The sequence below is a fragment of the Zootermopsis nevadensis genome, unplaced genomic scaffold (genome assembly GCF_977971745.1).
Source record: "Zootermopsis nevadensis isolate Lab colony 2312 unplaced genomic scaffold, Znev_1.0 Znev_ptg000021l, whole genome shotgun sequence".
Taxonomy (NCBI): Eukaryota; Metazoa; Arthropoda; class Insecta; order Blattodea; family Termopsidae; genus Zootermopsis; species Zootermopsis nevadensis.
This window is the reverse complement of record NW_028259153.1, coordinates 11,843,873-11,870,686: the sequence shown is the minus strand read 5'-3', so window position 1 is coordinate 11,870,686 and position 26,814 is coordinate 11,843,873. Positions and strand designations below refer to the sequence as shown.

The 26,814-nt window shown below is 38.0% G+C and overlaps 2 protein-coding genes across 2 annotated transcripts in view; both read left to right on the top strand.

Moving 5' to 3' along the window:
* Nucleotides 1–26,814, top strand: part of LOC147873185 (uncharacterized) — a 49,087-nt gene that overhangs the window by 18,206 nt on the left and 4,067 nt on the right. Inside the window, exon 3 of the mRNA XM_087352632.1 lies at nucleotides 11,486–11,636. Within this exon, the coding sequence (XP_087208758.1) occupies nucleotides 11,486–11,636 (151 nt within the window). The remainder of the gene's footprint in view (nucleotides 1–11,485; nucleotides 11,637–26,814) is intronic.
* The window catches only part of LOC110841299 (gustatory receptor for sugar taste 43a), a 30,939-nt gene continuing 16,404 nt past the window's right edge, over nucleotides 12,280–26,814 (top strand). The window contains exon 1 of the mRNA XM_087352630.1: nucleotides 12,280–13,191. Within this exon, the coding sequence (XP_087208756.1) occupies nucleotides 13,156–13,191 (36 nt within the window). The 5' untranslated portion in view covers nucleotides 12,280–13,155. The remainder of the gene's footprint in view (nucleotides 13,192–26,814) is intronic.

Below are 26,814 nucleotides of genomic sequence, written 5' to 3'. Positions count from 1 at the left end.
TCTTCTCGCGGGCTAACCCGTCTTGGCCCCCACCCTCCAGCCATGCTACAGTCTAACCATGCCGATGCTTTTTTGTCTAGATGTGTGTGTGCGTGAAGAAGTTTTAGATGTCGATGCCTCCTTGACTTCTGAAGTTTCTCGGCACTTCTCTGTCCTCCGAAATGGTATGTGAATTGTAGTTGATTTGAATGGAAAGATAAAGTGCGAGATAAAACAAGCGACAGGAAAATGTCGTCATATAATAGACGAAACCATGAAAACATTTACACAGCTAATAAATGATCTTACACCTTCCCAGAAAACTTCCATAAATTAAATTGAAGGTATCGTCTACACAACTTTGTAGTGAAACGGGTTGTTCGATTTCTTGCACCTGTCGACTTTTCAGTTACAGTCATCTCTCCGCACTCGTAGACTCCCTGTTCCCGGCTTCTCGCATTGGCTTCTGACCCCACAGCAACCTTTACAAACATTGTTTGAGACGTTTCCCGTGGTGCATCTCTGCGAGTTTCGATCAGCTTTCAGCATCTGAACACACTCATCTTACGTCTCGATCCTCCTAATTTCGCGCCCCACAGTTACATCGGCAACAGTCGCGAAAATTAGTTCAGAGTGTGGTATTCAAATGTATCTTTGGGGACGGAAGTTAATCGTGTATTGTAGGCCATATCGTTTCGCATGTGGAGCCTAATCAGTTAAATTAATTATTAATGTCTGAAGCTATTCTTGTTTCACTTCTCGTCACTTTCCTCACTCTGTTCACTCGAGTGTGTTAAAAGTGATGGGCAGAATTCAACACATCACACCGGGCTGCCACATTACAGGTCTGAAGCTCTTGAAACCAATGCTTCCTGCTGAAGGGACTGAGGAAAGTTACGGAAAACCTCGGTTAGGATAGCCGGTCTCCGGAGTTCTAACCACCGGACCACGACGTTTGGCTGTTTTGGACGTTGTCTTCATAATCTTTGCAACAGACGTTAAACTACACCAGTTATGTTGTTTAAAACCAAGCGACTAAGATGGACAGGGCACTCATCCGCGAACAGTGCCTGGGGCGAATGAAGCTGTTCCACCTGGATCAATACAACACGAAGTAAAAAAGATAGAGTCGAACTCTGGTCTGTCAGGTGAGAGGTCAACGCTCTCCGCATTCGGATAAACATGACGTGAGCTGCTCCTACATGCAGCTGCTGATTATGACAAGCCGCAAACGTCGGTATGTGTAACAGGCTGCAATGTCAATGCCCCTGCTGGATGCTTGTAAAGTATGCAACTGAACCCCAGTTGAAGTTTTGTGTGCTCCGATTTAATATTAATTTTATGTAGGGGACGTTCAGAGATTCCTCTTGATAATAATGTCCACAAGCAGAATATAAAATCTATTTCTGCGTGAAATAGAGCATGTTTATTAAAAAGTATTCATCAAAGAGTCTCATTTTATTTTTGACATTAACTCCCTCGTTTGGAAACTGTATACATATTTTCTGTCCAGGCTTCCGTCCGTTTATTACTGTATAAGTGACTGAACATTGAGAAAAATGTAACCGCGTTAGCTGGACTAGCATTGTGAAAAACGAAATTAGACAATCTTCTGCCTTCCTTTCGCGGTTCACTGTTACTCTATAGCATAGACTGAAACAAAGTAGAATCAATCAGATAAATCGTATCGTTAGCCAACTTCAGCCAGCAATTTGTTGTTAGCCAACTAGTTGTCGCTTACATTCGCCGCGATACGGTAACTACAGTTTTACCTTTTCTTTCATAAGAAGCTTGATTTGTCATTTTGATTGAGGCTGTTGGAGAACACGGTGCTAAGGGCGGGCTAAATTAGAAATAAGGACATACCACAATAAAGGATGAAACTGAATGATGAGGCGCTTCATAATTTGTGAAGTTTGGAGGCTTCTAACGATGGTGCGTTATATCTATAAAACTCTTTTTTTGGACTTTGTCTATTGTCTAAATTATAAATAAAATCACAACGTTTCGGAAGCTGAATCTTCTTCCGTCTTCAGGTAAGAGAACGGAAATGGACAGAAACCTTGTCTGTTGGACATCGTGGTTGGTGGTAGCTAAACCTGATTGGGTTTTGCTCTTTTCCTTCTTCCTGAAGACGGAAGAAGGTCCAGCTTTCGAAACGTTGTAGTTTTATTTGTAATTTAGGCGAAAGATATGTTCAAGAAATCAGTTTTATAGTCTCGACTTTGTACCTTTATCGAAATACTATTAGGGCGATCAAACAGAAGAAGGTGGGATGGCGGGACATGTAACATGCATGGGGGGATGAGAAATGCATAAAAATTTTAATTGGAAAACCTGAAGTGACAGACCACTCGGCATACATGGAAGTACAATATTAAAATGTACTTAGAAAAATATGGCGTGAAATGTGCACTGGATTGAAGTGACTCATGGAGAGTTCGGCTCCGAAATTTTGTCAACAGTGTGATGAACCTTCGTTTGATATATTGCCGCGTGGAAACTCGAGATCGTCTAAGCGACCATCAGTTTCTCGAGAAGGTCTACGTACAGAACGTCGTGGTCGACTGATTCTTCTTCTTTGTATTCGGGAGGTTCCAAGTTCAAATTTTGCCCGGAAGACCAGCTATTCTGAGGTTTTTCATGGTTTTCTTCAATTACTCCAGATGAATGCCGAGACTGTACCTTAAATTAAGCGACGACTGTTTTCTTCCTGATCCTTTCTCATATATTTTTTATTTTGTCATTTTACTGTGTGCAGTCCAAGATACTGAACGTCGTTCAGTAAACCACAAATAAATTAAAGACTCTGTCGCATGATATTAAACCAGTCATTAGGACTTCTAACCATCAGTAGCTGGCTGTGACAAGTAGGAAATTAAGCCAATAATCCAGCGGTAATTGACGGAGAACGCTAACCATCTTTCCTTTTCCTTAAGTGATAAAGTTGCATTAATGTCCTGGAATTTGGAAAGACTGAGGGACATCACGAAAATTCTCAGTGTGAATAGAGAGCAGCAGTCGAATATCAAACCATTTATGTCCATATTAGCGGCTTGAAAATCTTGAATCCTCAAACAGCGATCACCATGTTGGTATGTAACCTGGACTGTATCCTCCGTCCTCACGAACAATGACTCGGTTTATTAATGTAGTTACGCGATGTTTTTTTTTTCTTTTGTGTAGGCACATGGTTATCTGCTCGCCATTCATAGGATTTAGTTTTTAGGACGAAATCTAGTGCTAATCATACCTTTATTAATATTACTGAGGAAATATTCGTATCTTCAAAGGGACTCGAAACAGAGACGCTGGGACGTGAACAACAGCAATAATTTCCCTTTCATGAAAAGGCCTAATCTGTAGGCTAGCGACGCAGTACACTTAAGCTTGTTATAATAGGCGATGTTTCTTTTGTCTTTTAAGACTGCTTCAGCAACTATTGTTCAGCCGGATTGCACGCTGCTGGAATGCTGAGTACCAAATATTAAAGATAAAATATGTGGGAAAATTATGATTTTAACGAACTGTGTGCACGTTGAACTGTCTTTTGAATGTCTGTCTTATTGATGGACATATTAATAACGTTTGATCTCTTTCACTATTGTGTGTGCAAGTAATTACTAAATTCAGTGGCGTACTGAAGGGAAGAGATCATTAGGAAAACCTAAGAATAGATGGGATATTAATTTTTAAAAGTATCTTAAAGAAATTAATCGTAGTTTGTGGACTGTACTCATGTGCCTTTGGAAAAGGTCCAATGGTGGGCTGTTTTAAACACGTATTTGATTTAGAATCTCATTGATTCTGAGGTAATTATTGACATGTGTCAGCGACATAGGCTGAAATAGTAGGCTTGTAGGTAAAGGTTTGGGTGGCCATGGCTTATTTTATTTTATTTTCCGGCATTTACAATGATAGGTGAAGAAACCATAAAAATTCTAAGTCAGTATATTTGGTGGCCCGTCTCGTGTGTAATAGCTAATGTCGGCGCACTCTTTAAATATCTGAAATTCAAATACTTGGGAATGAAAGTAACGAGTAACACTTATAATCAAAGCACATCTTGAATGCTGGAAACTGTCCATGTCTCGGAAAACATTGCAGTCACAGTATTCAGGCTGAATACGTAACCCCCTGATTGTATGCCAACGAAAATGTTGTCTCTTATCTTCAATTAAGTTCTTGGTATCAATGGAACATGTTCCTCCAAAACTAATGTACAGCCAGAATACTACACGGTTTAATAGTTTATAAAATCACAATTTAACTCACAATCTTGTAAAAATCTCAACTTCTACTCAGGTTTCTCACTCTGAGGGTAGAACACAGACAGCGTGTTTGACAAAAGAGTGCTAACGAAATTTTATTTGTATCTGAAAGAAACAAGAGGATGGAAGAAGACGTAATGACGAGCTTAATGAAGGTAGGCCACCTCTTTACGTTTTACTTTGAGGGCAATTAAGTCTTGGACGATGAGTTGGGCAAGTCAAGGGAACATAAAAGCGTAGATTCTTCTGTAATACCTTCAAGTAAAAGGCCAGGAGAAATATCTAAACACATGAAGGATTATACTATTAAACCAGGTGTTAAGAATAGCTCGTGTAGGTGTGAACTGGGTTCATCTGACTAGATATGAGTCAGTGACTAACTCTTGAACACGTTAATGATATTTCAGGTTCTATAAAAAGCGAGGAACTTTCTGTCTAGCAGAATAACCATAAAAATTTCGAGGAAGATCCTACACCGTGAAGCTAGTTAGTTACCAAGCTAAATAATTCGGTGTCGATGGCTGTGTTATGGAACGCCGCGCCGTGTGGTCTCGTAGAAATTGAACGATGTTTTCTACGAACTCTCATCGCCCTGATGATGGAAGCAGTAAGCACCTCTGAAACGTCGCTCAGTTTCTATGAGACTACACAGGGCAACATCCAAAAGACAGTCATCTGCATGTAGGATTTGAGGTTTTCATGGCGGTGAATCTGAAGGTATTTGTCTTCTGGGTTGTTGCGCCGTGTAGTCTGGTAGAAGTTTACCGACGTTTCAGAGGTCCTTGCTGCCTCTTAAATATCGACATAGTTCCACTAGACCAGTGGTATTCGACGTTTTTTGTTCGCGTACCCCCAGATATAATTTCTCTTCAACTTCGTACCCCCAAAGTTGTTGGTGTATAATTCAAGTTATACATAGTCTATAATCTACATCTAAAATAAATTAAATAAATTACATTACTGATTATTCAGTGTTTATCATTTCTTTTTTAAATTTCACATACCCCCTAAGATGTCTTCGCGTACCCCAGGTTGAATACCACTGCACTAGACTACACGGCGCAACAACTCAGAAGACAACATCTTCGGTCATCTCCATACTCACCGCCAAGAGAAACTGAATCTCGCCAAATCTGTATCCGTGTAGTCAATTATCGCTACGCCACTGTTCGCTGACGTTTCCATCGTGGGAAGTAGTATGTGGAAAATGAACAGAATTTCTTGTATTAATCACCGATGATAGAAAATGGTGGAACGTGAACGGTTGGTTATTTCATTGTCCAAATGATTTCTATAATTAACGGTAGTAAACCTGCTATACTGCATTGTGGAGTGTAAATAGATTTTAGTGCTTTTAGTGGGAGACGTGTTTCAAGTGAACCAATTAAGCAGCTAGTTAAAATTCCATGCTCTGTTACAGAACAATCCCGTTCATATGTCTGCTTCAGTATTTACCATTCACACAGTTCGATTGTTAGCCGTTATGTCTCAGCTGTGTATATGAACAATATTTGCATTCATTAGGCAGTTTGTTGTCCAGAGCGGGAGATCACTGCGCGTTCTCTGCTGACGAAATTCAATCTGTCATCTCTTTCACTGCAGATTGAATGGGAAACCTGACTAGAGAAATGTGAACTTTATACCGTTTCTCTCACGAGCAGGTTGGTACAGAGGTAAAGCTTATGAGTTGTATTTGGCAGATACAATTTTCGATTCTTCCCCGCTTTCATGACAAAGCAGTTACCTGCCTCCCACTTAAATAGGGGGAAAAAAACTTTATTGGTTTACAGTAACAACTGGTGGTACCACATTTCTGCATGTCGCTGAAAAGGTAGTATATTTATAGATTTAATTTGGTTCTCAGAAACAGGAGCAAACATTTTAATAAAAATTATTGATTTACTTACAGTTTGTAAAGGTAAAGTGGTATTAGCTATGAATCACGTTCTTGGGTGAGTTTTGTCTGTTAAAGAGTTAACAGTGCTGTTCTGTCCTGCTACCAATTTTCTACTCTGTGAAACACCTTTAACTAACTCAGTGGAACAGAATCCTTTTTAAGAAGCTAATAATAGTCTTTCAGTTTATCAATAAATTCCCCACTTTTATGGTTCTTTATCGCGTTCACTAGGGACCGCCATATAAATATAGTACAGATCCGCAGACCCTAAACTTATGCAAACCTCTACGACTGTGCATCACGATTTTCATAAGGCACGAATATTTTCCTGCGTTACTTTAGTGGCATTGTCTTGATCCCCAAAGTGTGGGAGGGTCAGGTATAGGGGTGAAATGGGTAATTATCCATTAAAGAATGTGACATGTGATTGCTGCACAAATTATGGAAGTGTGGAGGGAAAGGTCGTAGAAAAGCGAGATGGTCAAAATACAGTATGTTTTCCTTCTTTTGATAGCAACACCAGATAATCGTTTGCAATTTTATAACAAAACTCACAAGTTCACAAAAAAAAAGATTTTTTGGCGGGAATTACAGACATGGTCTCATGTATCCAGTGTTACATCTGTGTTACCTAAAATTCTGTACACGAGTTAACTCGTACGATATATAATTATAAAGCTGCAACTTCTGCTGTCTTCTTTGTGCAGGTGAAGAGAATTAAAGGAAAAGTAGACTCATAAATTATTGTCACAACTTCCCATTCTTATATTATAAGTAAGATATATCTTTAAAAAGCGTGGAAGACTTTATAATGCAAGCATTGTAATACTTACATTTAAAACTGTGTGTTAAACCATTATTCACTGAAATCGTTGTCCTTTAAAACTGTATGTGGTATTAGAATGTGAGAAGGGTAAAAGCTCTTACTTCACAGATCATAAATTGTTTCCTGTGAAATTGTGTACTGTGTTTGTGATTCTTAAGCCAACACTGAGTGTATCCTTATAATACACGAGGAATATGTAATCAACGTACAAGAAGGCAAATCAAGCAGTAAAATCAGTTTTAAAGTCAGCTTGACGAAATAATGATTTTCAAATAATTTGGTCTCAAAACCTCTAAGTTCGTGGTTCCATTAGAATAATATATTTTTAGTTGGGCCTGAAGCCATTCTACATCCACTTCCGTCTATGACCGATACTGTAATTTCGGATGCAATTTTAGTAAGGCTGATTCTTCTGTTGTTCCTGACGCTGTAATTGATTTTTCCTTAATCCAGACACGTATTACAGTCGATATTCATGCATAACGTACGTTAACAATAACATTTCCTCCTTTGAGCTTTTCACCCATTGGTAAACGTTCCTTCAACTCATTATTACTTAAATTTCAATAGATTTCACACAAATCCGAGCAGAGTCCACGATTCTTCTTAGGTGCACAAATCTTTAATTCATTCATCCATTCATTAGTTTGTTCAATCTTACGTCCATTTGTACACTAGTCCAATCAGTTAATCAGTTATTCATTAATTAATTCATTCTGTTTTCTATACAGAAGTCTGTGTCCGACTAACACTGGGCTTTTGCAGTCTAATAAGGGCTACGATCTCTAATGGCGCCACACGGTTACTCTTATAACAGTAACCTACTCTTCTCTTCCCTATTTCCTGTTATATCTTACTAATTTTGTTCCTTCATTGGCGTCTAGCTTGATACACGTATTCTCGAACAGGAGCTCTGTATCAGTGTGACATCCATGAAAAATATAACATTAGGGTAGGTAATAATACGTAATGAGGAGCTTCATAAATTTTTGACTTCGTCAAATATAATTCGGGGTAATGACAGTCAGATGGGAACATGGGTTATCAGAAATTCATATAAGTTTTAAAAAGAAACTGAGCGAAAATCACTTGTAAGAACAAGTACGTCACGAGACGATATTAAAATGTTTCTAAAATAAATGAGATGTCTGTGAGCTGTGGCTTAGGATATGGACCACTGGTTGGATTTTGTTAATACGGCACTGAACTTTCGGGTCTTATAGAAGTCGGGAATTACTTGTCCAGCAGAGCGAGTAGCGACTTCTCAAGAAGAGTTTTGGTCCATAAAGTTAATTATACTAGTTTTATCGTGTGAATGATCGTTGCGCTGGCGAAAGGGCCCGGGAATAGACCAGATGCAGGCGTCATTCCTGCGCGATCCTCTGAAGAATGGCAGACCGTGTACTTACTTCCTACTAGTCTCAGTCTTAGACATTTATAAACTTGAATTACCAGGGCCGCCTCTCAGAGAGAAGCGTGTATTGCATGTTTCTACGAAGACGTCTTCTGTTGGGTCTTGGAACTTTTGTCTGTGTGAAAAACTGTCTCCCAAGTAGACGCCCTCCTCTGAGGAATGTAACTTCGGTAGTAAATCCCTTTTTTTGGTGGAAGAGATTACTTTTGAGTAGGCCTGCTGGGAATATACTGAAGTTGCCTTCCACTTCATAGGCTGTAGAGGGTAGGTCACAGGTTCCACTATTTGCCACCGAATGTCGCGACTGAGTGGTTTGTACTCCTGTTTTCTGTTCGTATCCCGACTGAGGATTTTCGTCGTATAATGCCTCAGATGAGGCTGCAACAGCTTCCTTTAAAATTCTTTTGATTTTATTAACCGTCATATAGTTCAGCGCTATAAAATCTGAGTTATTGATAGTATCGTTAAATAAATTACAAACAAATTTATATTAATAATAATAATAACAACAACAACAAAGTCGGATAGCACAGCGGTAACAGTCTGACCGATAACCGCGAGATATCTGGTATTAATTTCAGGTTATTGCTATAGGATTTCCTAATTTGATTTTGCTTTAAAATAAAGTAAGCTGTCACCCTAATAAATTATTCCAGTCTTACCATTCATGATCATATTTCATCTCACTCAGAGCTATAGAACGTCTGCATTTTAAATGTACTTATTAAATGGTATAGTATAGTGTAGAAAAGAATAATATATTATAGCGTAGTGTAGTGTTGTATAGCACACATGACATTGCTACGCAGAAGACCAAAATCGACGTCCTTACCACCGTGGGGACTCAGATCTCATATTCTTAAGAATGTCGCAGTAATTAAGATATTTAATAATTTCAGTACAGTTTGTTTCAATAGTACTAAGGCGACGAACGATCGCTTATCCTAGTCTATAAGAAGAACAAAGTGTGTGACACACATACCAAAACACATACAAACACACACACACACACACACACACACACACACACATATATATATATATATATATATATATATATATATATATAATTCTATGTACAAATAGTTAGAAACGAGGGAAGTATTTTCTTAAGTAAATTTTATTTTCATTATTTTTACAGTAATTAGCCTTGAAGGTTATTTAGCGTGGATATCAACAACAAAGTGCCTCGGCAAACGAGAGAACATTTGATTGAATGACTAGAACGAATGATTTCCGAGAAAAAACTGTTCAAAGTACACTTTGTCTTTAGCGGAGCCTGGGAATCGAACATCACACAACAGATTCTGTGAAACAGCTGGCATTATAGTAATCCTTTAACTTGTTTAAGGGTTACTAAATCCTGACCATGAGCCGGATTTGGCCCTTGAAAGTTTATTATAGGGACCCGAAACAATTGCATATACGAAATTCTTACGTAATATCAGAACTTGAATAGCAAAGACGTTTAGAAGATTCAGTAATATAAGGTTTGTAAAACACAACACACAAAAGTTATTTAATAAGCTGCCGCATCTTATAATTCTGTCTTAAATTTATTCCCCCAGATCTCTGAGATCCCTGTAGATACCAAACGTTTCTTCTGTTTGATGTCTACTGTTTGAATAAATCCAGACTTTGGACAATTTCTAATTTTTTATCGTCTGAAATGGCACTCAGGGTTATTGGCAGTTGCAAGTAAGAGGAGTTATTGCAATTATTAGAGCATTTTCCAAATTATCCACCTCTGCCTTTTGTCTGTCGCAGTATGCAGCGTTGTTTAGATAGACAAGATTCCTGCGGTTGCTTTGTAGCGATCTATAAATGGGTTACTTTTTAACTGTCTGGCTCAAATTAATGATGTGTGAAATAACCGTTTTCTGGAGAAGTTCCTCCCGAACTAAAATACAAGCGACCCACACAAATGCTGGTTGCCGGATTTCCAGCGTCAAATTGGTGCAGCATCATTAATTAACTCATACATAGCTTGTGGCAGTCTATTCTTGTTTGCCATTTTGGTGGTGTCGTAGCAAAATCTTAGTAAGTAACATGTTATGTTGTACGCGTCTCTCGTGTGACTTGTGGTAATATAGCAGCTCATATATCAACGCTTTCATTGTTTAAGCTTTTTCGCTTTCCCTCCACCCAGCATTCTTTGCTTCTAAACGGCTTTCCAACAAATCCCTGCCTATAGTAGCCGCCAGGAAATTGTATGCTTCAAGGTTACAGCAAAGTTGCAACACGAATGACGGAGCCCAGACGAGTGAAGACAGCTAAAATCTTGGAGCGTAGTAAAGTTGGCAACGCTCTACACGTGACTGAAGAGCAGTCCGTAAAAGGAGTGAAGTTTTTACGTAGCCGTGAAGTGTGCGTTTTTGTGACGGCTACTGTCCGATTTTCGTTCAGTCGTAGTCCAGTCTATGGAGTGCCACTGAACCACGAAAGTAAGACAGGAGAATTTTTGGTTTTAATTTTTCAATGAAAACTCCGCCCGTGCTTGTAACAGAAAAATCTCCACTAATATAAAAAATAATAAAATTTAAAGAACAGATTTTAGTCAGAAGTAGAATTGTTATATATAATACAGTAATGGAATGCTTAAATGTATTCAAGTATTTGGAAGGTAAATTTTCTTACGAATACGAAAAGGATGTATCGTTTGAGAGTTTCTACAAATACATGAATCGTGGTTCAGGCATGCAATAAGCCTACCACGTGGTTTATGTGTATCATCCACTGATACATTTCTGTTCTATTCGTGGATTTACAACGTAGCTATTTATACTGTCAGGTTCCCGGAAACGACAATTGTTTGCAGTGAACCCGTGAAACAGAGTCCTGTAGGAACAGGAGATAAGTAACAGATGTTGCAAACCACTTTCAAGTGTGTGAGAATTATTGCTGGTAGGAGGCAAGTGAAATACAGTGATACAATGTCGTCATTAAAGTCTCCACCGATAATGCACAAAATCAAGTAAGCATGATGCTATATAACACACCCGTTTATGAAACAACTAGTCTTGCTTAGAAACGAACATACTTTAGATAAACATTATAACGCAACGTGGTTTATTTTTACTGTAATATCGTACTTACAGTTACCGATGTCCATTTGAAAATTACGGAAGGAAGGAAGGTATTCCTGATGGCTGTCATCGGCTTATGCGCATTCAACAAGGCAATTTAAACAATAATTTGATTACATATATACAGGTGGAAGTGGCAAGACAAATGAAAAATACTTCAAACGTAAGTAAATTTTGAAATGTTATATTTTAAGTAAAATTTCAAAATTCAGGAATGCCAACATTCCTCAAAGATAAAGCGAAGTACTTGTATACACAAGTGGGCATCATGTCCTGCACAACTGATCTACTAACCAATCCCAACCTAATCTAACCCAACCTAACCTAACCTAACCCAACTCTACGTAAATCATGGTTGCAAACGCTATCACTAGGATCGAATTTTGAAAAAAGAGAACGGTTAGACGGAAATTCTTGAAACTTTGCGTGAATGTTGTGCGACGTAAAATTTAATGAAAAAATTAGTCCTTGATTTAATATGCCGTGTGATTCAGATGCATGATAACGTCAAAGTCGCGAGGTAGAGTTTCGGGGCCTCCGCAAGCCAAAATCTTACTTGACCTGACTATGTAAAACGATGCGTATTTGCATATACGAACTACTGAGTATGTTTCTGTAATCTGCTCGTTAACGGGGAAATAATGGTCAAGAAATAAAACACAGCTGTTAAATAAGAATCCTAAAATCGTCATTGCTTTCTACGCAACCAGTCTCGGTTATACTGGAATAATTTTTAAAAGTACTCTCGTCACATACGTACGTAAGAAATGTGTTGCTCGTATGTTTTTCTTTAATAGTTCCAATGTTGGCATGATGATGTCGTATCGCTCCGGTTCCTTATATCGATTGCCAAGCGACCTTGCTTATCAACGACGAAAAGTGAATACGCATTCGTGCCACCTGCCGGAATTCACACGTAACACACTATTGATAAACTTGAAGGGTCTTGATTCTGTGAGTTTTTATGTGTATGTGATCAATGTCATGACGTCAGTGAAAGTCAATCAGTATTGATTTCATACATCACGATGTAATACGTCGGTGATGATAACTCTTAGGAAATCTCGCTCGTAGCAAACGTGAAAGTTCTCAATATTTTTATTAAATGAATTGGGGTTCAGAAGACTTATCGTGCTTGAAGAACGAAGAAAGATACGTGTTACGTGTGCATGCAAGACTGTTATTTAATGTGCATTCAACGAACGAATATGCTTAGTGTTACGTGAGCAAAATGGCGTATAGTCAGCTGATTTGTTTACAGCTTAGTTTTGGTGAATTAATAGTTGGCGATAAATGTCGTTATCTTCCTGCAGTGTGTGATACAAATATTTATGTGTGATAAGAAAATATTACTTTTATTATTTATTGAAAGGCGTATGACTCGGAGACTGCACTGTGCTGCAATATCGACGAGAAGATGACTAACATGAAATTTCGTACACATTATGAAGAGATGTGATCCTGTAATACGTGTATCAACATTGCAAAATAAATAAATATCTGATTACACAAATAAATATTTTGGTGTGTAACGTCAAGGTATATAAAGCGATTGAGAGACCACAATAAGTTACCGATGTCCTTTTGAAAATGACGGAAGTTAGGTATTACTGATGGCTGTCATCGGCTTAAACGCATTTAACAAGGCAATCTAAACTACTATTTGATTACATACATAAAGTATGGAAGTTTCAAGAGAAATGAAGAATATTTCAAATGTAAGTAAATTTTTAGATGTTATATTTTCCGTAAAATTTCAGAATTCAGTAATGCCAACAACATGCCTCAAAGATAAGGGGAAGTAAATGTACGCCCAAGTGCTCAGATGACCCATTAATCTAACCTAGCTTAAAGTAACTCTACGTATATCAGGGGTGCCAACGCAATGACGACTGACGTCATTAGGATCTAATTTTGAAGTAGGAGGGTGAATGGACTGAAATTCTTGAAATTTCACAAGGATCTTTCTGCCATGTCAGGTTTCATGAGAAACGTAGCCCTTGTTTTTATACGCCGATATGAAGCTTTTTACTCTAGGCTACTTATTTTTTTTAATTATATTTTATTACGCTTCTTAATTGCGTTGTTGTAAATTAATCTTTTCTAAATGTTCATCCAACTCCTGCTTAAATTTTCTTTACCTTTATTGCATTGGTTTCGTTACCATTTTATCTATTATTTTATAATCTTTGAAATCTTATAATGTATATTTATTAATTTAATATTTTACTTGTTTCATTCTGTGCTTCCCAAGTGTCGTACCAACTGTCAGTGCAGAAACTTTAATTTATAAAGTATATTCTTTTATTACGTTTCGTGGCAGAGAATACTGATTTCTCAGATGATGTTGTGGCCTCTGTTGGCCGTGGTGTGGTTATTAACAGGACTCTCGTCGCTTGACAGTTCGAAGCTTTAATTACACTGTGTTAGACTTCCAGGTGTACTGTAGTCATAGTGAAGATCGCCTGAGTACGATACGGAAAACAAATCTGATTCTCAGACAGAAACTATGAATGTCATATCTGTGTGTCTGAATAAGGACTTTACTTCCTTGAGGGCGCTAGTGTTTGTTTAATTCGTACTTTGATCCTTCAAGGGAGTAGAAAAGACAGTGTACAGTGATGAAGAAGATCTCAGCAATTTTGTGGGCCTACCAAATCAATTCCTTTTTACATAGGTTTGTAACCTATGCAAATCTTAACACCTCATATCATCTGATAAAATTCTTCAGTTTGTGAACTAACCATTCTTTTCGTGAGGGAAGTTATGCATCCTTGTGCTGCTAAATTACACATTTAAATATTATGAATTGATGGAAAGAATCCATTGATGTATTCATCGCTTCAAAGTAGTCAATTCGTTATGGCATTCAGAAATTCAGCCGCACACACACGCAAGAACACACTGGAGCAGAAGGAAGCTATTGATTTGGTATTCTGAACAGTGGAAGAAGGTCGCAACAAGCAAAGAAGACGAGAGTTTTGTCAAGGAATTTGCGTACCAAATTTTGAGGTGATCCGATTAGGCTCCTAGGTCTAACAATCCCAGTAGACGAGGAACGTGTAAGAGAAAGACAATGTAGAAGTCGAGTTTGGAATTTCAGTAGGACGAGAAGAAAAATAAGAAAGCCGAATGTTTAGAAGGGCTTTTCCATTGAACCATTTATTGAAGTTTCGATTTAAAAACCTGCTCCTTTAATGACATCCTCAGAGCATTGACCATCGTACGGATACGAGAATTCAATACCGTATGCCCTTTTATTGGAAAGCAGAAGCTCCTGACAATACGAGAAACGGAGAAGCTTTCAGGAATTATGTCACGGAAACGTTGCCATATATTTCTTTCGTTTGAATGGCTAGACTGAAAGCTATCTTTAGCACCTATCATGACAACCCGGTGTAAAAGGTTCATGGTTCTTGACTTCTTGAAAAGGCACTTATACCGTGGATGGTATCACAGTATACACCAAGACATTGCAAGAAAATAATAGGTCTATAAAACTGCCAGGCTTTTTATTCATTGGAATAACTTGGAATGTTTTGAAGCGAAGAAGAATTTAGGAAACTGGAACAAAACAAAAAATAAACTTCATGACATGTTGTACAGAATGTGAGAGATGCAGTAAACAACTTACCGCTGATTGGTGTGTTTAGCATTCGCATCTAATTGTTAGACGTCACAGCTTTCGCTGTATATTTGTTTATAAGTTTTCAAAAGTTCGTATTTGTTTCTAGAGTACAGGTTTGCGTCCTATTTAATTAAGATTTACTTTATTATCATCGGGTTCTCGAATAAAGAAATCCTTGAAAGGTTGTAGTAAACCTTAGTAAACTGAAGATTTCTGTCTTCTGGGTTGTTGCGCTGTGTAGTCTGGTAGAAGTCAACAAACGTTTCAGAGGTCCTTGCTTCCTCCATCATCAGGGCGATGTTTCAAAACAATGAGGAAAGTTTCAGGTTCTCACGTCGACGAGTATGAAGATGCGTCTCTTGTGAGATGTCGCGTCTTGTAGTGCTGTAGAGAGAGTACGACGTATCATAGCTGCTTACTGCTTCCACCGCCAGGAGATGCCTTGAGTTTTCTTTGTGGTACGGACCTAATGTTTAAATATTATTAAGATGAGTTTCAGCTCCAAAGGGTTAATTGGCTACATAGCATCAGGTGTTGCGTGATAATTGGAGTAGCCGGCCACGAAGATCACTTGATTACGTGTCCAGGTCGACTGGATGTCACAGCGGTCGCCTTGCGTGCTTTGCTGCTTAACCAATTAACGAGGCGTTTCGGTGAGATTGTGTAGGCTTACAAAGACACTGTACTGTCCAATAAATGTATTTCAACACATAACACCAGCTAAGACTCAAGGACACTAAGGTATCGTCTACGTACGTAATTGAATTTATATGCCCTTTTAAACTCGTATCAAAATATAAGGATTGTTAACAGACATCCGAGAGTATTTGTTCCATCCATGTCTGTGGTTTCGAGTATAGTATTGGTAACATAAACGGAAGGTATTTGAGAACAGGGTGCTGAGGGATAATATGTGAGCTAAGAGAGGAATTGATAAATGGAGAAACTAAGAAATGTAAGTGATAGAAGCTTCATATTTGTACTCTTCTCCAAATATTACTACAGTGATCAAATAAAGGATAATAAGTTGATGGGACATGTAGCATGCAGTGGGGAGACGAGTAATATGTGCATAATTTTAATCTGAACACCAGAAGTAAACATATTAAATGATGTTAACATTGTCAGCCCGGCTGACAATTTGGAAAATAACAAATAAAAGTTTTCAGTCTTACTTTCTTGGACAAGTATTACTCCATACGCTGGAACACAGCAGAATCGATCAGACAAAATGGAACTTTAGGCAGCTTCAGTCAGTCTTGGTTTGTTAGCTTTGTTATCTCGCCGCGGGCGTGTGCCTCAACTAGCTGCCGGTAGACTGTTGTGTCGCTAGATTAATAAACTTTGTTCTAAAGCCATTCAAATTTAACTCGAGACTGGCAAAACTCATGATTTGAACACGAGACTACGGAAACGACATGCAATTTGGTAAGTTATAGATTGATAAAATCTAAGCTGTTTGTTCCTACTGGGCTACAGGAAGAGCAGTCGACGTATTCGGTGTGCTAATATATAACCAGAATCTTCACTCAATAGTTGCAGAAGATTATTTAGGCTACATGCAAGGCATAAAGTAAACTTCGGCCTGACACCTCAGCTAAAGTTAGTTTGCAAAGCGCCACTTTCCCTGAGATGTTCCGCCCTGCCTTTGTCATCAGTTCTGTATTCAAAGGAAGACGATGATTTACAATGCGCTACGTTAGTTTGCTGGGAATTGCAGTTCGTTTGTCGCCGCTTGAGAACTGATAATTTGCTTTGCTTATCTCGAGCGAATGAAAAGAAAGCAAAATTGATAAAAGAGTGTTAATTTGAACTCTATAAATAAGAGAGATTGGGGTAAATTGTAACACAGGTCGATTATAACATATCAAGTATCCTGCCTGTCATAGATCTGTTAGCGTCCACCAGATTTCTGAGCGAGAGTCCATCAGCCTGCGAACTAGGAATATGTTTGTAATAACACGAAGATGAAATAAGTCGATTTTATGTCGATTATTTATTACATTTAGCCTTTTTGATTTCGACCTTCTGGGTTGCGATGCATTATACATGGTCTTGTAGGTAATTTCGGAGGAAATACAAGACTGCATGGTGTCACAATCCAGAATATCACAATCTGCTATCTTCACCGCTCTGAGAACCTCAAGCCACAGACGCGGCAGCCGAAAAGCGAGACGCGATCTTGCTCATAGAAATGGCGTTTATATCGGAACAACAGCGATATCGATTTTAAAACTATCGATCACAGGCAACTTTTCTGCTATATCACCAAGATCATATGTCGTCTTAGAGGGATTTAGTGTGTACTTGGTTTTTACCATTTCATTCACCGAAATTCTTGCAAACTAGCAATTCGATTGCTGTCGTGTGAATACGCGGGCGATATGACATCGCTTGTTGCATGTTGCTAGATGCCTCGGAGTGAACTCATTGACTGCTGAGGAAGATTACCACTATCGACACAATTCTGCTGCTGGAAGGAATTAAATTATCTTACTTAAACATGCTAGCTAAAGGGATTGTATGGCCACCTACAAGTTAAGGATCTCAGTTTGCGTGTCTGCGTAAGCGATTATATTTGTTACTTTGGTTACAACATAATGTCAGTCTAACTATATGCATACTGTGTCAGCAGGACTCTTGAAATCTCGTAATTGTTTAGATATATCGCGAAGTCTGGATCGAATATCAGCTGCTAGGTGGTTCATCGCAGCTGTGTCAAAATGATGTATGTAGTTGCGTAGTTCACACTGGTAATGCTTTCAAATGCTTGGAATCTGTTTTACGTAATATACTTTTACCGCCAGGCTTGTGGTGATAATGGTGTAGTGGTGATTACTGAGTTGTTTTCGAATTGTACAGGATTCGGCTTACTATTCTGTATATCTTTGAGCATCCATAGATGGGTTCTAGTTGGTTGGAAATATTTTTAAATCGCTATTCGATTTCTGGCAATCTAATAACACGGGCGTAGACTTATTTCTTTGACATGAGATTTATACAGTAAGTCTTACCTACTTATCTTCTTGTTAACAAAATTAACTAGGGAATTATAACTTTTTAATTCCCACAAAAAGCTGAAATACATTATAATTGTTTTCTTTCTTCTCTACTGACTGAGTTAATTATCGGAAACTAATGTTGACAGAACATTGTATATTCAAACTTTTTATTACAAACTTGTCAAATATGCAATGTATAGCTTACAATACACAGAATATCCAAAAAAAGAGATTATTTACATTATAATACGCAATGTGGATGACAAAGATATATGACAGGATTATAACTTGTAATACAGGCCTTGTAATTTCCACTGACCTTTACGTGCAAACGAAATGATATTAAGAAAGTATCTAAATTTCTTCGTTATTCTGATATAGCCTGTAGTATAAGAACTTCCGTTCTCGCTTCTCACGTACCGTTGCTGGGGAGTGGATCACAGGTTGGGAATCACTGAGGTGTACTGTTTACTATCTTATGGCCACAGCACAAAGACTTTATGCGTAGTCCGCAATTGATATCACAGTGAAACGTGAATACTCTGAAGGGATGGATGCTGATCACACCGGCCGCAGGTCATGTTACTACCTGTCTTGTCTGCAACTTGTGTCGCAAGAAACGATGCCTGGAGTCACTTGCAGATAATGAGACATTTAAACGAAGCTAACCTTCTTCGTGGAGCTTTCTAGAGGTCCTTTCAGCCAAATGGGAAATGTTAAAATCCTGAAAGGGCTTTAATCGTAGACGAGAGTCACGATTTGGTTTCCATTTGAAGGGACGCAAATTAAATCTGTCACGTATTTGGGTATAACACGAGTCAGTGTGTGCTCTGATTGTAAAATATCAAGTCTGTGAAGTTGGTATTCAATGTAGTTAAACGGTCTCTTATTTTTATCAACTACCCAGGTTAAGAATGAGGGATAAGCAGCCTCCTCTCTTTCAGACATCTTCATGGCGTGGAGTCTAATTAAGGGCAAGACGACTTTCGCTTTTGTGCAAGCAACTGAGTTCCTTGAATATTAAAGAGACATTTTGAAACAGAGTTACGAAGAGACAGTTGGCCAAATTTTGTTCCCTAACTTGAAATGATCTTGTTAAAAATAGTCCTATGCTCTATACAGCGGAAAACCTGGTGTCTGCGAGATAACAGTTGTTTCGGAAGGTCGCGCCATTGCTGTTGTGCATAAGTCAACGTTAAACCAACTGAACCAGATCCGAGACTGGTTCTTACCATCCGGGATTTAGGATGACAAAGCTCTTCTCTAGTAGGATTTGAGGTTCTTACGGCAGTGAGTACCAAGATGTCTGTCTTCTCGGTTGTAGCACCGTATGGTCTCGTAGGAGTTTACCGGCGTTTCAGAAGTGCTTGCTGCCTCCATCATCCGGGTGACTAATCATCCTAATGACGGAGGCCCTTCAACATACTTTTGGATCAAGAGTTCTTGGGATCTTCCGTTTTCCTAACTCGTCCTTAATTTGTTATTAAATGCCTATGACCAGATATATTTATTAGCTATTAGCTGAGTATACTGCGCAAAATGATAAATATTATATTTATTGCAACTTAATTATAATAGTAAATTTTAGTAATCGGACCAGGATTAACTTAAAGGCATAATCGGTTTATGAATCCATACAATTATCTAAGGATATGTGGGGAGAACATGTAGCACGCATGTGGTTGAGAAGTGCATACAATATTCAAGTTCGACAATCTGAATTGATTCCTAGGAGTAGTATATGAGAGGATGTGTTAAAATGGAACCAAAAATTTTGTAAAGATGTCGACTTGGATTAATCTGGATCATAATAGAGTCCAGTGGAGGGCTTTTGTGAATTTGATAATGAAGCCACGTGTTCCGTAAAAGCAAATAATTTTCTGGCGTTCTGAGTGATTGTCAGTGTCTTAAAAATCTGAGTTATGGAATTATCTGTAATTAATTTAGTAGCTGAAATACCAGACACCCATTTCCCCATCCAAAACGTTGTTTTAGATGCGTTCAGTGCAATATAATTAGGTTGAAAATAGAGCGTCAATCAATCGATCGATTATTCGAGTAATTAATTCAGTTACCGATAGACTCTACTTGCTTTTCATTCCCTTGTGGACACGCGACGGGCGAACCTTTGGCGTGTAAATGCTCAAAGCATGTTCATATATGTTCGGAAACTTTTCATCATAATTATTCTGAATTTTCGGGGCTCGATCCCAATGTTCTTATTTTGTAATGTTCCATATTTTATTTCATACGAAACGATATACATCATGTCATTCGCTGAATATGAATACAAACTACGAGGTTCTTCTGGGTTGTGACATTCTGTAGACCTACGAGTCCACACGGCGTCACAATCCAGACGAGCAAAATTGTTATCCTCATCGCAATGAGAACCTCAAATCTCACAAATTCCATGATATTCTAAATGTAGCTAATCAGCAAAGCGAAGCGTGAATGCTTCTATCCAGTTCGACAAAAATAAAATAAAAAAGTCATGAGCCACGCTGCTTTGTGTGGAACACACATTAGCGTTTGTCAATCAGAGTTTATGCTTATAGAGAATCCTGCGATTATCTTCGAAATATATAGTCTTATTTATATTTCAAAATTATGAAAAATACGATCTTTCCACTGGAGTTCCAGTAATTGGTTCGTAACATTTGAAGATGTGTTTTTAATAGCTACAGAGACTGAGATTTATGTAAACGCCTGGCGACTATTTTTTTGCTGTCATTGGCATTTATTCGACCGTTAGTCCCACTGTATGAGTAGCAACAATAATAAATGTCCAGAAATTAAATAACGCCACTGAGAATGACAATCCAATAAATCTATTTCAGTATCTGTACAATACCAATAGGAAAATTATAAAAGCCATTACGTATTGTGATTGTTGTATACGTTTCTGCTGTGAAATTATAAATATATTGTGTATGGAAATGTACGTTTGAATATTTTGTGGTAAAACTGTGTTATACTACGCTCATATATTCGGGAAATTTCTCAGCTCTTAGGGAACCCTAAGGTTCATTACCATGTTTCCAAGAGCCCGCCAGCGGTCCCTACCCTGAGCCATGAATCCACACACGTCAACCATATTTTCCTAAGATTCATTATAATATTACTCACACATCTGCTCCTAGGTCTTCCAAATGGTCCTTTCCTTTCAAGCTTTCCAAACCAAAGTTTTGAATGTATTTCTCATTTCCTCTGTGCGCGCTATATGTTCCACCCATCATCACCACTTCCTTCCTTTTATTATTCTAATAATATTTAGTGGTGTACAAATTATGGAGCTAATCGTTACATAATTTTCCCCTGCCTTCTATTACTTTACCCTTCCTAGTTTCAAATATTGTCCTAAGCACCCAATTTCTTCTTCCCTTAATGCAAGTTATAAAGTTTCACTAAATAACAACTCCCTGGTAGCAGAACCCGTAGGTTCAACACTGATAACACCAAAACCCGCCACCTGCCACGATCCTGAGCCAACTCCATCCATTTGCCATCCTCACAGCCTACCTCCCAAAGATCCATCTTGATGGCATCCTCCCATCTCCTTCTTGGTCTGCCCAATGGGCGTTCTCAAAAGGATTCCCTACCAAAATCCTGTACGCACCCCTTGCCTCCCACCTATGCGTGCTACATGTCCAGCCCACCGGAGGCTCCTAGATTTCACTGTGCTCACTATGCCAGGTGACCCGTACAATTCACGCAACTCCTCGTTATGCAGAATTTTAAATTCCCAACTTATTTCGCCCCTCCTAGGTTCAGATATCCTCTTTAGCACCCCGTTTTCAAACACTTTGTAATTACATGCATTTAATTAGAGAAGTCAGTTATAATAGGCAGAACTGTGACAGTCCGTACATTTTTTAATGATTTATAAGTGCAATGTACAGTGTATGAGGCACAATAGCTTGACCCAGCTTCGCTAGTTATGTGTAATTGCCAGAGTAAAGCCGAGAACAAATAACGAGTCCCTATTTTCTAGATTCTCCGGAGCATGCAATCAAAGCCGGATATTTGTCACAGTTGGAACTAACTGCCAACATTACTGACTGAACGAGACTGTCACATGTGTTGCCTGAGATGGAATCAATTGTTTTCTGTAGCAGCAACATGTGCGTTTTATGCGCCTGGATGACAAATCATAGTTTCATCCCGTGCTCTGAATTGCAAAGAAAATCTTTACTCGTGCGGAAGGAAAGGAAATAATTTGCTCCAATTTTATCAGTGAAACTGCCACAGTAGCCTTCTACAGGAGTGTACGTTGTATGTTCTACTCCCGTGGAGAACGCAGGTTTGTGTATTTTAACGGGTTCTATGTTCTATGCAGGGACAATCTACTTCTATGAAGCTAATCGCAATACAGAAATCACAGTGCTTAATGTGTTTGTTTCTGTGGAGTTTTAAGCCACTGATTCGCCCTCACATTAGTACCAGGCCTTTAAGTTTCGCGTTGTATATTCCCTTTGGCAAATTTAGTGTTATTTAGAGCAGTGGTATTCAACCTGGGGTACGCGTACCCCCGGGGGTACACGAAAACATCTTAGGGGGTAGGTGAAATTTAAAAAATATATATATTATTTTATGGTAAGCACTGAATAATCAGTAATGTAATTTATTTAATTTATTGTAGATGTAGATTATACACTATGTTTAACTTGAATTATACACCAACAACTTTGGGGGTACAAAGTTGAAGAGAAATTATATCTGGGGGTACGCGAACAAAAAAGGTTGAATACCACTGATTTAAAGCATAGCCGATGTTCGTCTCATGAAATGGTTGTGAAGAGACAAAACAACTGTGAATGAACATAGATATGTTTTTACACTATACAATCGTTGTGGTCGCTTAGAAATAGGACAGAACTCCAGGAAGGTTTTTACACATAGCGTAGCAATTTAAAACTCGCACATTTATTTCTGTAATGACAGGACTAAACAAAACTCTATTTCGTTAGGATAAATACAATACGTATGTGTCAGATATAAATGTTACGTCGTGTACAATCAACAACAATCTTTTAGTAAATGTTCAATAAATATGGACAGACCACTCTCTTATCGTGTCACTTCGATCAGATGCTAACGTGATGTTTCATTCCATGACAAATGGGACCCTAATGCGTTACTGGAACTAATTTGTCTTAGTCAGTCGGAGAACGTGGAATAAACCGCCATGTAATAATATACGTGTTTATTTTCTCTGTTCTGTGTTCGTCCTTAATTTGCTCATAGTAGTAGTTGGGTTATATTCTCGTAGGAATTACTTATATTAGGTATTGACTTGTAGTCCTGTGGTTATATAGCACTGATGCATTGAAAGAACTGGTATAATTCAGTCTGTATAGCGTCTAGGCTATGGGCTGAAAGACCGGGGTTTGATTCCCGGCAGGGACGGAGATCTTGACAACTTCGGATGCCAATAGAAATATAACCTGAAATCCGACAAAATTTTATTACGCGGTTGTAGTTTCTCAGCGTCTGGCCTCTGCAGTTCACTGGACACGATCAGGAAGTCGAAGTGAAGTGGTCAGTAGCTTAATACAAGTGAATAACCCTGTTGCCATTTTTATTTACGTAAAGAATGGAGGAAATTAATGTCTTATGTCATATCTGTGAATTCTCTGTCGGGTGTCATTATATCTTCACCACTGAAACATTTGAACTGTTGCCTTAGGACTGTTGAGCCACTGATCTGAGGGGTTTAAACACGAAGTCGAGATAGTTGGAAGTTTTCTGAAACCAAGTGCAGAAAAAGTTCTTTGTGTTTCTGTTGTGGTCTGTGACAATTGAATCATTATACCTCAGTAATGTTGAATGTCCTCGATATTTCGAGAGTAGTCTGTGCTAGTCGACTCGTCAGTTTACAACGCAAGGCCATCGTACTGCCGCTAATATGAAAATACATTAGCAAAAAAAATCAAAATAGTGCTAGCCAACGTGGAACATGTTTCTGAGAATGGTATTGACCATTCAAATTTCTGCTTTCAGCTGTAAAGAAATACCTGAATCTTTCTACAACCACCAACTGCTATGTAGCTACAGAAACTGAACTGCAGTTCCATCTATGAACCATATTGTAAACAGCGCCGATAAGTTCTATCTTCCGCCGCTGTTAGCGCTTGTAGTCAGAACACCACGCAATTTCTTTTTCCAAATGCTGAAAATGTCGAAATTGCTGACAAACTTAATGCCGAATTTGTGGCTATTTTTAATTATTATGAGAGAAGAAAGTATTTACATTCTCATGTGTTTTTATAAACGTAAACAGATAATTACAGCTGTCTGATAATTAAAAGATCTGCTGGAAAGAATCATTTAATCTAATTTCCAGTCGTAAAAAATATTACAGGAAAAGTTCTCAAGCTTTAAATCTTAATTCACAAAATTTACAAAGAAATAAATATTTTACTGTGTTATCTTTTTATTTAAATATAAAATAAAGTGTCATTAGTGTTTAATTCGTTCGGAAATAACGTAAGTAAGTAGCCTATCAAAATACTGCTAAATTATAATATAAAATTGGCTTATATATATATGTGTGTGTGCTGTGAAAATGCGCCGTAGTTTAAAAAGGTGTATGGAACTACAATAACAAACCAAAATTACATTCCTGTGTAAATTAAAATCCGTTTAATGCGGGTAATACTTTAATCCTTTGCTTTGATGATAAAATACATACAAAATGTTGGTCGTTCATTCTAAACGGAAAATGCCACTTGGGAGACGTGAACATTTTTTTTTGATGAAATTATTAAAGTGGGTCTTAAGATGACAGGGTGTGAGATTGTGGACTTGATTATTAATCTGTTGTAGTACCAGAAGCCTTTGAACTTCTTAATTAATCTGGGTCAGGGTAGGGACCATTGGTGTGCTCTTATGAATACGATAAAGGATCTTTGGGGCCTAAAGACGGCGGGGTATTTAACGATCATCTGAGTGACAATCAGCTTCTCTGTAACTGCTGCATGGACTTCTCCTTATCACCTGTTCTCAGACATTCTCGACGTGTTTTATGCTATGTGTGCCTGGTACTCATCCTCATTAATAACACTTTAGACAAGATTCAGTGCTGCTGTTTGTACTACACGTCGAGCTGGTTTTGAGGTAGGCTATAGAATGGAATAACTCTGCTTGAACAACTTTCTGCCTGGTTTCTGCATCTCCTTGGCATGTAAACATCAGCGTGGTATGCGGTTGATCAAACAATGGCTTCCTGGGATTCCATCTTCATTATCTTCTTACATGGAATTCGTAGATTAACACAAATCTGAACGAGGCTGTGGAATGGCTCGTTAAGCTCCCACCAGTTCCCAACATAAAGTCGTCATTACATTTACACCGTGACGTTTCTCTGCACAATTCAAATTGTCTACATGCTCATTCTATACGCAGAACTGACAAACATTTTAAAATATTATTGTTATTGGTTGTACTTGCCGTGAAAGTCTCAAATCCTACATCTTAACAATTAGTTACAACAAAAAATATCTTCATAAAAATACGCAATGCTTTTTGTAAATTGTTGTTCATTTGCTGTTAAGGAATTTTGGATCTTATGAGAGAATTTTTTTGATGCCTGTGTTGTTGGATTTTACGCCTTACGGAATAATATTTATGAGTATGTGTTTAATTCTTTAGATTGGCCCATCATTCTTGACTACTTAATCTTGATATTAATAAGAGTGGTAAATGGTATCTCCTTTGTATCAGTTGCCAATGGTTATATGCTTAATGGCAAAGTGAATCGATGCCTAACTTAAATTGGAGTGCATGCGATCATAAGACTGGTAAGAGAATTCGACTGAAATTATTAAGCGTCTGACAATTGGACATTTCGTTACATTTCTGTAATTTATCCTAGTACTGTTGAAGACATTTCCTTCAATTATGCACATGAATAACTCGTTGTATTTTATCTACCGTGTTTCAAAATTTTGCGGTTTATTACCTGTGACATTCCTGAGAAGTGGCGGATATGAAAAACCTGTTCTCTGCAAGAAAAGTTTGTTTTATAGTTGTGTGCTGTTTATCGCAATATCTGTAGTTCAGTTATATTTCGTCGTTCATTTATCGATGGAGAGAATACACACGAATTCAGACGTCAGTCACGTTAATATTCAAATTATGTTATCGTTGAATGCATGTATTATGACTACTTACGTACTTTCTGCGATTACCCGTTTAATTAGAATGCATAATTTTTTCAAAATATCCTACAAGTTGCGCTCTGTCGGTTCATTAATAAATTATCACGAAAGCACTAACTCTTATAACACTGTTATTGCGGTACACTCCATATTAATTATTGCATATTTGGGCAGATCTGTCGTGGGATGGATAAGAATAAACTGTGTTTTAAGTCTTTTACCTTTTTTTGTCTCTCATGTGATGTGTCAGATCATTACGAGTTTTGCAGATATTCAATTTACGTATTTTGTTTTTATTGTGCATACCTATTTTATGTTGTTGAACTCAAGAGTAAACGAAGTGACAGCAAGCCTACAAACAGTGAAATCAAAAGAATGTATTTCATTTAATCGGAACAATACATCAGAATTCTCAGCAGAAAACAGTTTGGTAAATTGTGATTTTCATGAACTGATTACTATTCACGATGCACTCTGCGATGTTTTGGACGTAATTAATTCTACCTATTCTTTACAAGTCTTGGCCATGGTTGGCTGGAAATTTTTAAA